Source organism: Oryzias melastigma, linkage group LG24 (genome assembly GCF_002922805.2).
Source record: "Oryzias melastigma strain HK-1 linkage group LG24, ASM292280v2, whole genome shotgun sequence".
Classification (NCBI taxonomy): Eukaryota; Metazoa; Chordata; class Actinopteri; order Beloniformes; family Adrianichthyidae; genus Oryzias; species Oryzias melastigma.
Genome location: NC_050535.1, coordinates 19,739,107 through 19,752,762, shown reverse-complemented (window position 1 = coordinate 19,752,762; position 13,656 = coordinate 19,739,107). Strand labels below are relative to the sequence as shown.

Below are 13,656 nucleotides of genomic sequence, written 5' to 3'. Positions count from 1 at the left end.
AGCACCGAAAGGGAACCGAAACCGAAACCAAAGAACCGCGGTAGCACCGGAACCGCATCAGATCCCATCGGTGCCCAACCCTACTTATACCACGGTCACTTACAAAATAAATAAATATTCAATCGGTTTTTAGTACTTTATTCTTACTATTTTTGTGGTTTACATCACTTTTTCACAAAAAGCGGACCATTTGATCCATGGTCCAGTGCCATAATGTACAAATACATTTAACTTGGTAAAACATTGTGATTAATTGAGATTAATCCCAACACAAAAGTGCGATTAATCCGATTTTTTTGTAATCTATTGACAGCACTAACTAAAAATAAATGTTCTCAATGTAAAAGTTTGTGAGTGATTTCATGTTGTGATTATTCTCAGATAATAAGTGGTCGGGAAATACTGTAACTAAAAAAGACATATTGCGATTAATCTTGATTAATTCTTTCCAGGTTTGCGATTAATTAGCTACTTTTTTTTTAATCGATTCCCGGCCCTAGTTATAAGTTTTGGTCTGGTCCTCCCTCAGAGACCAGTACCTCTAAGTGGCTTCATGTTTGCTTGGGCTTTCTTGGTTCTACCTTTCAGAAAGATGTGGGGTGGTTTGTGTAGATTGGAGGGTTATTTATTCATTTCTTTACTAATTTAGTTCATGTTTTGTCTTCTCTTGGGGTCACGGTTGGGTTAAAGTTGATCTAGGTTTAGTTTAGTCAAGTTTAGATCGTTGTTGTTCAGATGTGTTTATCTCTCTCCGGCACTTGGGTCCTTCAAAGCAAAGTTCAAAGCAGTCTTCGTGTCCCTGTCCCCAGTTTAGTAATCAGTCCTGCCCATTAAGGTGAGGAAATAAATGATTTACAGGTAAATAACCTTTTTTACTCTCCATAGGAGATAAAGAATATCTAGACCAGGAATCTGCAACCTGAGGCTCCGGAGCCACATGTGGCTCTTTAAGCCCTCCATTTTGGCTCTCTGATTAAATGAAAATAACGTTTTTGATTTTACATAGCAACTAAAGTAAAAAATAGGTAATAAAGTGAAAAAAGTAAACTAAAGCTTTATTCTATGGATTCACAAACATCACACATCACTCTGTGAGGCTCCTGACAATGATATTACCCATAATGCTCCAGCAATCCATAAAGAGGTTTGTAGTTTAACAAGGTCGAGCTACAACATTTAGACAGATTTGTGATTGCCGCATACCACCAAAATCAATCTGAAGTCAATAAACACAACCAAAATTTATATTCAAGGGTTATTTGTCAGATTTTCTATTTTTAAACAAATTGAAGTATTTTAGGTGCCCCCTTAACCTTAGAGCAGTATCGGCGGGAGATTTTCACCTGGACGAAAGTATTTGCTTGATCTTCAATCTGTTGGATTTTTCTGAGTGTTGTGAGTCGCTGAGTAAAGTCTAACATGTCCCAGGATTAGGTGGACCAAAGCCCAAGTCTCCACTATCATTAATTTTTTAGGATTTTTTTTAATCTCAAATTGGAAGTTTTTCTGTCATTTTCAAGTTGTTTTTAGGATCTTCCTATGATTTATTTTCAATTTTGTGACAAAAATCACTGTTAAAAATAAAAGAAAACTACTCAAATGTATCATGTATGGTCATATTTTGATTTATTTTTTATTAAAAATTATTTTTATTGGGTGTATTATATTGGTTAAAAATTACCCAACCAAAATGATGGTCTATTTTTAGCGAAAGTGTTCTAAGGTTTAGCTTAAAAAAATACTATAAGGTTCTCTGAATCAGCTCTGATTTAATTTTGGTTTGTTAGATGTATGCATTTCTGGCAGAGATGCACCACAAACTGAAAAATAAACAGTTTTTTACTCACTGCTGACATTATATTATACTATATTTGCTGCATTGAGACGATCCTATATGACACAGGAAGTATTTTATTTTGAAAGGAAGTCATAGAAACCTTTGACAGAAGTTAGAAACTATTTCATATTTTGATAAAAGTCCTTTTCTTAATTTATGGTTTATATATGCTTAAAAAAGTTCATTTATATGGACCATGATAGGAACAATAACATAAGTATAAATCAGTGTCTTAATCCTCCAAAGGGTGAGCTAAGACTTCGTGGCTCCTGATGGGTTGTTGTCAGTGAAAAATGAACCCAAATGGTTCTTTAAGTGTTGAAGGTTGCAGACCGCTGATCTAGACTCACCTCAATTCTCTTTACAGTAACATATTTTCCATATAATGACACACTGGATTACAATGAATTTATGATGGTCTATTTTGAAATAATGTCATATATGGTTCATCAAACTATAACATGGATTAAGCGAGACAAATAAGAGAAATAAATCTGTGAAACTTTATTAACTCTCTTCAACTTTAGCGTCTACACAATACCTGTTAAAGCAACGTCTGACTCAAAAATGATCATAAATGATCAGATATTGAGCTAAAATTAAAATAAACCTGAGGATTAATGTGATGACAGTATTTTAATGACCAGCCCGTCAACCCACCGTCGTCTCAGCGGTTCTGAAACCGTGTGAAAAATCCGAGCAGGAGGTCAAAGGTCAGGAGGTTCTGATCTGTGTGCAGCCTGAGGCCGTTTAACCAAACCCAGTTAACAGCAGACTGCTCCAATCCTTTCTGTTCTGCACACACGCACTCGCTCTGTATATTAAAGAGGGGGCGGGGCCTCCAAGACCGCCGAGGGGCCAATGATGTTGCCCTGCGGGAGTTTTATATATACGGGGAGTTGTAAAAGGGGGTGTAGTTGCTGGATAGGCTCCAGTAACTCAATGCCCCTGAAAGTGAATCCAGTGGGTTCAGATTATGGATGAATGGGTTTGGTTGATTTGATGTTAGTTACATTTTTATATTATGCAAAACCGATTTGGAGTTAAACAACCATGAATCCAGATTTCCAGTAAATCTCCTGGTTTTGTTTGTGAAATGTACATTTCTTTTCTGTGTTTTCTCTCTGATTCTGGTTTAGTGCATGTGCAGCAGAGCTGTTGTGATGGAATTCATTCAAACAGAGTCTGTCCAAGACAGTTTGGTTGATTTAAAGGGAGAAATACTTGAAAAATGCAAAAACTAAATGATTTCTTATTACATTTGTTCTCTTTCAGAAGAAAAATGCCACACGTACATGTTAAAAACTCAAAAAACTGGATTTTCATTGGAGGGGACTTTAAGACTTGTGACAAAGGAGAACGACTGAATCAAGAAAGAGATGAGGAGGAGAGAATCTGGTTGTTTTACAAAATAAAATTGGATCAGATTAGAATACTTTGTAATACCGTGGACCGGTACAGGTCCATATCTGGAGGTTAGAAACCCCTACAGTGAGTGATGATGGATATTTGAGCACACAGAAACACTTCATCTAACAGGTTTATTCTTGCCCCCAAAAGCTGCCTCCTCCTGCATCATCACGTGTTCAAACCCTTCAGTTGATTAACATCCCAACACAAAGAAGTGGAATAAGCACTCGCAGAAGTAAAGTGTAACTCGCCACATTTGGCTGAGGAAGTGCTGAAAGTGAAAGGCAGGAAAAAGCCCCTCCTGCTGTGCAGCAAAAAGTCAGCAACATTCACACTCAAAGCAAACATCAAACATCACGGAGCACGCAGAATGAGACACTTTGATCTCTGCCGGCTGCACAGGAAGACGGCATCTTTAGAAAATCCTCCCAATGTAAATTAATTTACTGCAGAAAGAAGTCCTGAGGCGCCGATGTGCAACTGAACATCAGAGGGTTAAACCCAAACTGATGGGCTGAGCCCACAGAGGCTCCTCAGCCCTGGAGAGATCATGTAACCCTGAGGTTCCACAGTAACAGGCCTGACTGATTTGACATTTCTCATGATTCGTTTCCCCAATACTCTCAGAAAAAAAAAACAAACAACAGGGTTTCTCGTTTTCAGCCAAACTGGGGACTTTTTCTCCAATGCTACGTAGACGTTCATCACTGTGCTAGCATGTTAGCTCACCCAGTCGGGAATCACTCATTAAATGATGTTATACCTTTGTACCAACATAATCCTGTTCATATCTGCTTTTAACTGATACTGCTATTACTCTCAGCACTAGATTGATTTTTATCCATCTTTGAATTAATTACCGGTATGTATCTTCATCCTTTACACCCCAAATAAATAGACATATTTGGACTCATCACACATCATACTGAACCCATGAAATCTCAAGATTGTCAAAAAGAGTTTAACTGCTTGGAAAGAGCTGGAAAGAAGTGAATTTATATAATCCTACCTCTATTAATTAAGATTTAGTTTTTTTCATAATAAAGTCCACATGATCGACTTCCTAAATTTAAACTTATTATTCATTTTCAGTCCAAATTTCAATAGATTTATTACATTTTAGGGATTTTGTGTAATACTTGGATTTGACTTAAAGCTGCACAGAAAAGACTTAAGGTGAAGCAGGTTGTTGCTCTGCGTCAATGAAGAGGACGATCATGATCTTAAAGTTTATTAAGTGTCTGTTATTTTATAACAGACTGTTTTTTATTTATGCTACAGTCACAGAGATTTTTGTCCAGAAGTAGAGACATGTGAACTGTATCTACAGTAAAGGAAAGAACTCTGCACTCATGAAGAACAAGATTGTTTTATCAGTTTCTGCTGTTTTGTTGTTTCTCTCTTTGTTGGTGGTTTTGTTGGTCTGTGTTTGTTAAAGTTTAGGGTTTCCATCGTTGGCTTTTGGGGTCTGCATCACTTCTTCCTCTATTGTGCCTCCAACTGACTGAGACGTGAAAGACTCAACAAAAACTAGAACTTTAACTTCAACCTCTGTCAGGTTGAGTGGTGCGAACGCTATCCACTGATCAATCCATCCATCCATCCATCCATTGGTCTGTCTATCCCTCTATCCATCCGTCCATCAGCCCATATATCCATCTATCTATTCATCTATCCCTCCATCTGTCCATTCATCCATTCATTCATTCATTCATGGCTGTTGTGCAGTGGTAGGGCAGTCGACTCCTGATTGGAGGATTGTGGGTTCGATTCCCGCCTTGCCTGCCCATGTGTTGAAGTGTCCTTGGGCAAGACATTGAACTGCAAATTGCCTCTTATGGAAGGTTGGCGCCAGGATTCGGCAGCGGAGGCGCCATCAGTGTGTGAATGTGTGAATGGGTCTGTGACTGTGAAGCGCTTCGGGCCTTTGAAGGAGGGTAGAAAGCGCTATACAAGTATACGCCATTTACCATCCATCCGCCTACCCTCTCACTCACTCACCCTTTCATTTCCTTCCGCTCATGGTTAATTTGAGCGGACGTCACTTCAACCAACCAAACTCAAGTCAATATTTATGTCTATAGTCTAAAATAGTAAGTCTTTCATTTTACGTGTATCAGTTGTTGATGATGATTGAGTAAATCAATTAAAGAACAAGTACTAACACTTTTTATATTTATATTTAGATTTATCTCTATTAAACCTCCTGAATGAAATAAAAATGAATCCTTGAGTGATCAGGTTCTCAGTAATCTTGAATATCTAGATCTGAGATGATTCCAGAATATTTGCTGAAACTGTTTTCTCTTCCTTTTGGTCAGTTTCTCTCTGTTTTGGAGGCAGATTCTGGGAGTTTCCTATAACAGGAGGAAAGCATGCCTCCACATCCCATAATGACCTGCAGCGTTTCACACGGGCATGCTGTGTAAACACGCGTCCTTCAGGTTCCTGTCAGCCACCAGCTTATCCTCAGCCGACTGACATGCTTGTCTTTGGCCTGTCAGTGGAGAACATCTTGTAAATGGGAGTGCAAGCCTCTGTTTCCCTCTCCTCCACAGCGAGGGACGCATGGCGGCCCCTGAGCCCCTCCAACCTGCCTCCGGGCCCTATAATCTTTTTACAATGTGTTGAAACACGGCAATAAATCTGTTAGCTTACAATCTAATTTCCTTGGCCTTTTCCAGAAATCCTCATAAACTTTTGGCGCCCCCATTAAGGGTCCTATTGAATCAGAGCGCTTAATCTGCTTCCAGGTGAGGGGTCAGAAAATGAATGCTTTGAGATCCATCACACTGACGGATGCAGAGAAAACTGGGAGAAGGAAAGCGCTGGAGAAAAGGGCAGCGTCTCTTCCTCATAGGTCAATAGCAGCCAAGAGAGTCAGTCATTCACTTTTTGCCTCGCCGTCGCTCTCATTTCCCATTTAATATGGACATCCAATTAATGCGAGCATGTCCGGGGCAGCCCGGATCCCCGTGAATTATGGCCCATCATCCCCCCCAGTTATGGCTCTGCAGGAGACGGGTGAGGAAAGTAGAGGAAACAAGGAGAGGGGAGGAAGGAGAAAAGAGCCACCGGAGTGTGAGATAAAGGACGGGAGAGGAGAAGGAAATGAGAGGATGGGAGAGAAAGGGGAAAGTGACGGAGGAGAGAACAGCCTTATAGGAATTAGAGATAGTTGATTGGCTGTTGGGACAGTGGAAGCTGCGCCTGATTGGCTGCTGGAGAGGAGAACGGGATTAGCTTCTAAAGTGGTGTAACAGACACCTGAGCTTTGTTGTGTGTGTGTGTTAGTGTGTGTGTGTGCAAACAACATTACAGCCTGGCCTGTGATATTAAACCAGGGCAGCTACACCTTATTGTCACAGCAACAGGGATTTGTCATTGTACCACATTATCCAATTAACAGCATGCGAGCCTGCGGCCAGCATAGACACGCACTAACACATGCACACCCATGCACACACGCCGGACCGTCCTCTGTGTGTGTGTGCACTTCAGTGAAGTTGAAATGTTGGAGGAAACTTTTGGCTATGAGCTGCAAACACATTAACCCCCTCTCTTTTTTCGAATCTATGTCGGTGGAAGCTGACTTCCAATCAGCACAAAAAGTCTGGAGCTCCCCGAGCCGATTTATCGCCGTTAACCGGCTCTGAAAGGCAGAAGGAAACCAGGACAGAGAGGAGAAAGCGTCACTTAATCGTCCTGTGAGGGTAACTTATCTAAATAACTTCCTTCCTGTGATCCAACAACCAAACGGAGGGATGAAGGCTTGAGTTCCATTACTGCCCAAGTAAGAAGACACGTGTCAAGCTCATGGAGAAGACATCTAACGATTTTAGAGACACTTTTAAGCTGCCATTGTCCTTCAATACTCTAAAACAAAAAACACATTTTCATTTTGGTTGGTTTATTCTTGCACCGACTAAGCCAAACTCCCAGAAAATCTAAACCAGCTAGTCATGCTAGTCAGTAAGGCCTTCAGTCTCCTCACTACACCATGTGAACAGACTGTATAAGAGAACTGGACTGAGCGAGGGTGATCTCATCCATAGAAAATGGTTTATTTCCAGTTTTCTCCCCTTTGAAAATACTCATGTATATAAACTTAAAGTGTGGGTGACATGCTTTGAACAACTTTGTCAAATAAAAAAGCCTTTTAAACGCTGATTCTATTGATACCAATAGTTAGCCTAAAAAAAAATCCGAAGCATATGAATAATTGACATCTTTCGAAGGAATCAGTTTTTTATTTTCCGCTGAGAGCGCAGACTGGAAGTGACCTCGATATGACCTGTGACGTCACGAAAGGCATTGATTTTCGCAGCTCCGCTTCGGACAGAATGTAAACAGAACAGGTTGCCTAGTCTTCGATTCTCTCGTGATTAAATCTGTTAATTATCATGCCAAGTCGTTGTGTGGCAGCTGGATGTAGCAATACATCTAGTGAAAGTGTATCTGTGTATAAATTCCCAAAACAAGAAACGCTGCTGAAACAATGGACAAAACAAGTGCAGCGAACGAGGGCGAATTGGGTGCCAACTGCGTCGTCAACTTTATGCAGCGAACACTTTGAGGCAGGCTGTTTTGAAGAAACACCACAGCTCATGAAAGACATGGGAATGCATGTAAGATATAAAAAAGTATTGAAACCGAACGCCATCCCCACCATTTTCAAGAGATCGCTAGTGGCAACGACCGAAACAGAAACGCCCAGTACCAGCACTGGCAGCAGCCAGTACAAAAAGAGAAAATCTGTGACTGAAAAGCTGGCGCAAAAGAGAGTTAGTTTAACGTTTATTACATGTAATTAATTTATCAAGAAATCTGAAAATATATATTTATTCATATATTAATATATATATATATATATATAATATCTATGACAATATTCCAGGAAGTACAGGAGCTTCTAGCCCACACAGTTGAAGTGCCTGAACATATTCAAGAGGAAATGGAGATAGATGAACCGCAACCAGTCACTGTACATGTAAGATGATCACATATTTCTGTATTTGTTTTTAAAGTAATTAGTAAATTGCATTAATTTTAAATTAATAATGTTAAATTATCATGAACTCATAAATTTCATGTTACAGGAAGCTACCACACAGACAGTTAGGGAACCAGGAACTACCCGCACTGTTAGAATGCAGGTTGATATGAGGTCGAAAGGTCCAACGAAAAAAACAAAAGGTTAGGCCTACTTGAAAATTATTTTAAGAGGTGTGCTTTGTTTTCTTAATTCACAAAATGATAAGTAACATAATGCAATTTCATAATTCATTTTCTACAGGGTCGCAGACAATGCCTGAAGTTGTGGAAATTAGCACTCAAACTGATAAAGAATTTTGCCCATTGTGTGACCACAAGCAGCTATCTATACAAGTTGAACCAATCAGTCCTTCATCACCAGACCTTCCATCTAGTCAGCCGGATCCCGTATCAGCTGATGATAGTGATGATAGTGACTATCTTCCAAGTTCTTCACAGACCACATCCTCCTCAGACTCTGAAAGAAGGCCCACACCCCCACCCACTGAGAGTTTTTTCTTAGTTGCCTGGTCTGCTTTGAGCATGCTGCTCAATTTGAGGTGTTGTGATTTTTGTCAAGAAATGGACATGGACATGTCAACCACAACCCAGGGTACAATGCTGTGTGTCCTCTGGACATGCAAGAGTTGTAAAAAAGTAACAAAATGGAAGAGTCAGCCTCTTGTTGGAGACATACCTTTAGGCAATATTTTGCTATCTGTAGCAATATTGTCTACTGGTGCATTAGCCACTAAAGTAATACGCATGTTCCAAAACATGAAAGTGGCATGCATATCCAAAAGAACATTTTTTAGGCATCAAAAAGACTATCTGCTTCCCAGTATCACACACTTGTGGGCTGAGCAGCAAGCCTGGCTCATTGCATGTCTTCAAGCAGAACAAAGAGGCATCGTGTTGGCTGGAGATGGTCGCTCAGACAGCCCTGGTCATTCCGCAAAATATGGGATGTACACAATGTTAGAATTACCAGCAAATGTTATCATAGACATGCAACTCGTGCAGGTATTTATCTTTCTTGATATAGAGGAGTTACTACTACCTAAAAAATATCATTAAATGTTGTGTGTTTATATTTGTAGCAATTATTAACATTCATTTATAATATTTATAAATTTACATTTACTTCATATAATTATGAGCAACTGGCCGACTATCCAGGTCTAGGATCTAGTAAATATACATGTAAAATATACATGTGATAAACTGCCATCGCTTCTATTTTTTACAGAGCAATGAAGTTGGTGGTGCCACGCATATGGAAAAGGAGGGCTTCATAAGATCAGTTAATTTTTTGGAAACACAACAGGGTCTCGATATAGATGTGATAATAACAGACAGGCATGTCCAGTTACGGAAATGGATCAGAGAGAATTTGCCAGATGTTCAACACCTTTTGGACGTTTGGCATGTTGCGAAGGGTATTATTCATTTCCTCAAGTCTTTTTTCTTTATCAGAAGTTGTTCCAGTTTTGAAATATCTAAGATATTTATTCTTATTTCCAGGTTTTAGAAAAAAACTTGTGGCACTCTCCAAAGAAAAAGACTGCACAGACTTGAAACAGTGGATTGACAGCATAATCAATCACCTTTATTGGTCAGTCATGTCAACAGATTCTGCAGAGCCAAACCTAGTTGAAGCCAAGTGGACGTCTGTGCTGAATCATATTGTAAATATTCATACGCACAACAATGAGTTATTCCCTAAATGTGAGCATAAAAGGCTGAGAGGAAGAGCAGCCAGAAAGAAATGGTTGAAACCATGTTAGTATGTTTTGTATATTTTACCCAGCAGTATTTTTTTTTGGAGACATCTTTATTGCATAATTAAGTTTGGATGATGTACATGCAATTTGCTTGCTTACAGGTTCTACCATGATGGTGAAATTAGAAAAACTGGCAACAACAACATACCTCATAAGAGATCTAAAACAGTTGTCAAACCGGGAGCAGACATCCTCTCTGGAGGCGTTCCACAGCCTCTTGAACCACTACGCTCCGAAAATGTATGCTTTTTCTTATGAGGGCCAGCTTTGCAGGTACATACATGTTATATGCTGTTACTTAAAACATTGCTTTATCAACTTATCAAAAAAAAAAATAGGTGTCTCTAGCGTAACATATTTTCAAGATGTTAGTTTTTTTCAGGTGAATGTTTATGTCAATACATCTTTTTTTAATAGAGGACTGTTAGCAGTGATGCATTTCAATGAAAATAGTGGGCGGACTCAACAAAGTACCAGATCAGGTGAACTCCAGTATGCAGTGTCTCTCCCAAAGTGGAAGAAAGGGGGACACACAGTGAGGAAAGTTTTAGAAGAACCCACATTTGGTTAGTTGTCTTCTCTCCATTTTTCAATAAACCTATGTTCATATTTATATAAAAAAAAAACCACAATTCTTTATTTCTAATATATTGCTTTATTTCTATATGTATTGGTTCACTCCAATATAAACAGGCATGTAAATTTTAAAAATACATGTACATTTGTTTGGTATAGGTAGGTATAATATACATATATTATATATTTATATGTGTTCCACAATACATTTCAGACTATGTTAATGAGATCATCAAGGATGTCCTGGACAGGCTCACATACCCCAGAGAAGATGTAGATGTCAGAGATGTGCCTCCTCCATTGAGTAGTGAATACCAAAGGCCAACCAAAGAAACTGCTGTCTCACAGTTCAAATCCAGATACAAGTCCACTTGAATCAGTCTAATGCAGGATACAAAAATCCAACATACTGTCCAGTTGGTGCAGGAAAAGTTGACCGTATTTTATTCACAGCACAGGATGGCAGGGTAACACGAACCGCTCTCCCAAGATGTCCCCAGCACAGCCTCACAAACTGCCTGTATGCGATATATCGATATCTTCTGAAAATAGAATAAAGACTTGATTACATGTCTGTCAGTGTTTGAAATATATTGTCAGCATATTTACATACATGTGTTTATATTGTTCATTGAAGTTTATATATCAGTTTTATTTGAGGAAATAAATATATCATATCCCTGACCAAGAATCTGTTTTTTCCAGCTACTAAATTAACAATCACTCAACTGCAATGCAACTAATGTATACCCTGGTAATTATTCTGTGTCAACCTGCAACACGTTGTGGATACTCACTCATGTGGTGTAGTTTCTTCCAGTCTACCATGATTATCAATATAAGCATAGTATGCAACTCTCAAAACATCAGGATTCAGGCAGCAGGTCTGGAAACTATCCACTTCAGTGATGCAGGAAGCATTTACCCCACTGCGCAGCATTTCTCCTTGGACTTCTTCTATTTCATGGCAGCAAATACACTCCACCGCTAGAGGCATGACAGCACAACATTGACACTGGCACCTATGACAAAAAGTTATTTTTAGTTCATCTCATATTTGTACAAACTAAATCCACCTGTCCTACATACTGTTAGGAATCACTGAAAACATTTCACCATTATTAGATCGACTTTTTAATTCTGCGTGTACTTTTACAGATGTATACACTAGGCCTAGTCTACGTAGATTCCAAAATCTCGAAAGGCAACTTACCATGCCGTGTTCTGGAGTCTAGCCGAATCTTCATGCTGGCTATCGTCATCGGCATCACTACTACTTTCTGCTACATCCTCCTCACTTTCGCAAAAGGGTTCGAATCGATACGGTTGCACAAGTGACTCATCATCTCCGCAACTTTCCTCTTCATCTTTCTGTTCATCTGATGAGAAATCGCTAATAGAGATGGTAGCATTACTCTCTGCTTCGCTATCGGTGCTAGCCATGTTGTCTGCCTTTCGTTACGTCATAAACATGGCGGCGCTACGTCGGCAGAATGCGCGAGCCGGTGGCCATCATCGTTGTTTATATCGCGTTTTTCGCTATTTATTATTTTTCTAAAAATATTAAAAACAATCGCAACATGAAATATAGACTATTTACTATATTTTGGTTTATTAAAATAGGCCATGTCACCCACACTTTAAATCATAAAAGCAGGGGTCCCCAACCCCTAATGTTTTAGCTACATGCAAGCTGTTTTGGCTAAATTAGAAATGTTTCAGGATTTTTTGGGCTAATTTGGAGTTATCTAATATTTTAGGGTTATGCTGGCTGTTTTGGCTAATTTAGATATTTTTTTTAGCCTTTTCTGCTAATTTGGCATTTCGCAAATAGTTTAGCTAGCTATCAACTTCAGCTTCTTCAGCTGTCAGCTTCAGTGTTTTTTAGTTATCAATTTAAGCAATCTTCAGCTATTAATTTATTGCAGGTAATGCTATATAACTAGTTTTAAAATGTTTTAGTACTATTTTTATTCTATGAAGATCACAGAAATGAATTGTTTAAAATTTGGCTATGTGTAGCTTTCTGGAAAACCATAAATCGGTAACGCTTTATATTAAGGTGTGCTTGTTAAGTATTAATAAGATATTAATAAGCATTAGTAAGATGCTTATAATTTGCTTATATGCACTTATAAAGATATTAATAAGCCGCTTATTACACTATTATCTAAATTATGGCGTGGTATCAATAAGATATTAATAAGCATTAGTAAGATGATTATAAGCACTTATAAAGATATTAATAAGCCGCTTATTACACCATTATCTAAATTATGGCGTGATGTCAATCCAATTAATTATATGCTTATAAATACTTAATAAGCAATTTGTAAGCTACTTATTACTGTATTATATAGTATCAGGTTAATGGGCCGGTAAGAATATGCTTATAAAGATATTAATAAGCTGCTTATTAGACTGCTATTAAATCGCAAAGCAATAGGCCACAAACAATATGCTTATAAAGATATTAATGAACTGCTTATATTGCTTATTACTGATGTCTAATACCAAGTTAATAAGCCACTAAGAATATGCTTGTAAATGTGTTTATACACTGCTTATTACACTAGTTTGCAGTACCCTAATCTAAAGCGTGGACCATTTGTGTTAATAAAGAAAAAACACAACAAACACTGTATGAGAAGTTTTAATTTAAACACAAAACATTACAGCTTTAAACATGACACTCTCTTTTGCTGTTTAACTCTTTAAATAATGACTTGGTAAAACAAAACATCCAGTTTGTGCCAACTGTGTGGTTAGTGACTTCAAGGCAAAGTTGTACACAAGTCTCTGAGGGCAAGTCCAAGTCAAGTCCCAAGTCTAAGGTTACAAGTCGAAGTCAAATCACAAAATTGTCTCTTTTTTTTTTTTTTTTTTTTTACTGTTTAAGGGTCCCTCCCATTCTTGGGAAAACAAACAAACAAAACAAACAAACAGACAAAAAAAATGTGTTTGTCCTCTAGTATATTGTAAAAGCAGACACCAGAATTACTAAAGCCTTTTAAT

General features: G+C 38.4%; 2 protein-coding genes across 6 annotated transcripts; one reads left to right on the top strand and one right to left on the bottom strand.

Annotated features, from left to right (window-relative positions):
* The first annotated feature begins 5,573 nt into the window (after positions 1-5,573).
* LOC112158213 lies at positions 5,574-11,325 on the top strand. 4 transcript variants are annotated; one of them, XM_036210502.1, is made up of 8 exons: positions 5,574-6,960; positions 8,145-8,237; positions 8,347-8,443; positions 8,544-9,304; positions 9,531-9,720; positions 9,806-10,063; positions 10,167-10,631; positions 10,856-11,325. In XM_036210502.1, exons 2-8 carry the CDS (start codon positions 8,202-8,204, stop codon positions 11,014-11,016), a joined length of 1,968 nt encoding a protein of 655 aa, XP_036066395.1. In that variant the 5' UTR covers positions 5,574-6,960; positions 8,145-8,201; the 3' UTR covers positions 11,017-11,325. The 4 variants fall into 4 exon arrangements, with proteins under 4 accessions (XP_036066395.1, XP_024147230.1, XP_024147228.1 ...); XM_024291462.2 differs by lacking the exon at positions 5,574-6,960 and having other exon boundaries at positions 7,024-8,237; positions 10,167-10,305; positions 10,543-10,631; XM_024291460.2 differs by lacking the exon at positions 5,574-6,960 and having other exon boundaries at positions 7,031-8,237; positions 10,167-10,338; positions 10,483-10,631.
* Positions 10,701-12,269, bottom strand: LOC112158215 (P2X purinoceptor 7). 2 transcript variants are annotated; one of them, XM_024291465.2, is made up of 3 exons: positions 11,855-12,269; positions 11,567-11,663; positions 10,701-11,183 (listed from the first exon to the last, which is right to left on the bottom strand). In XM_024291465.2, exons 1-3 carry the CDS (start codon positions 12,082-12,084, stop codon positions 11,085-11,087), a joined length of 426 nt encoding a protein of 141 aa, XP_024147233.1. In that variant the 5' UTR covers positions 12,085-12,269; the 3' UTR covers positions 10,701-11,084. The 2 variants fall into 2 exon arrangements, with proteins under 2 accessions (XP_024147233.1, XP_024147232.1); XM_024291464.2 differs by having other exon boundaries at positions 11,439-11,663; positions 11,855-12,264.
* Between the last annotated feature and the right edge of the window lie 1,387 nt (positions 12,270-13,656).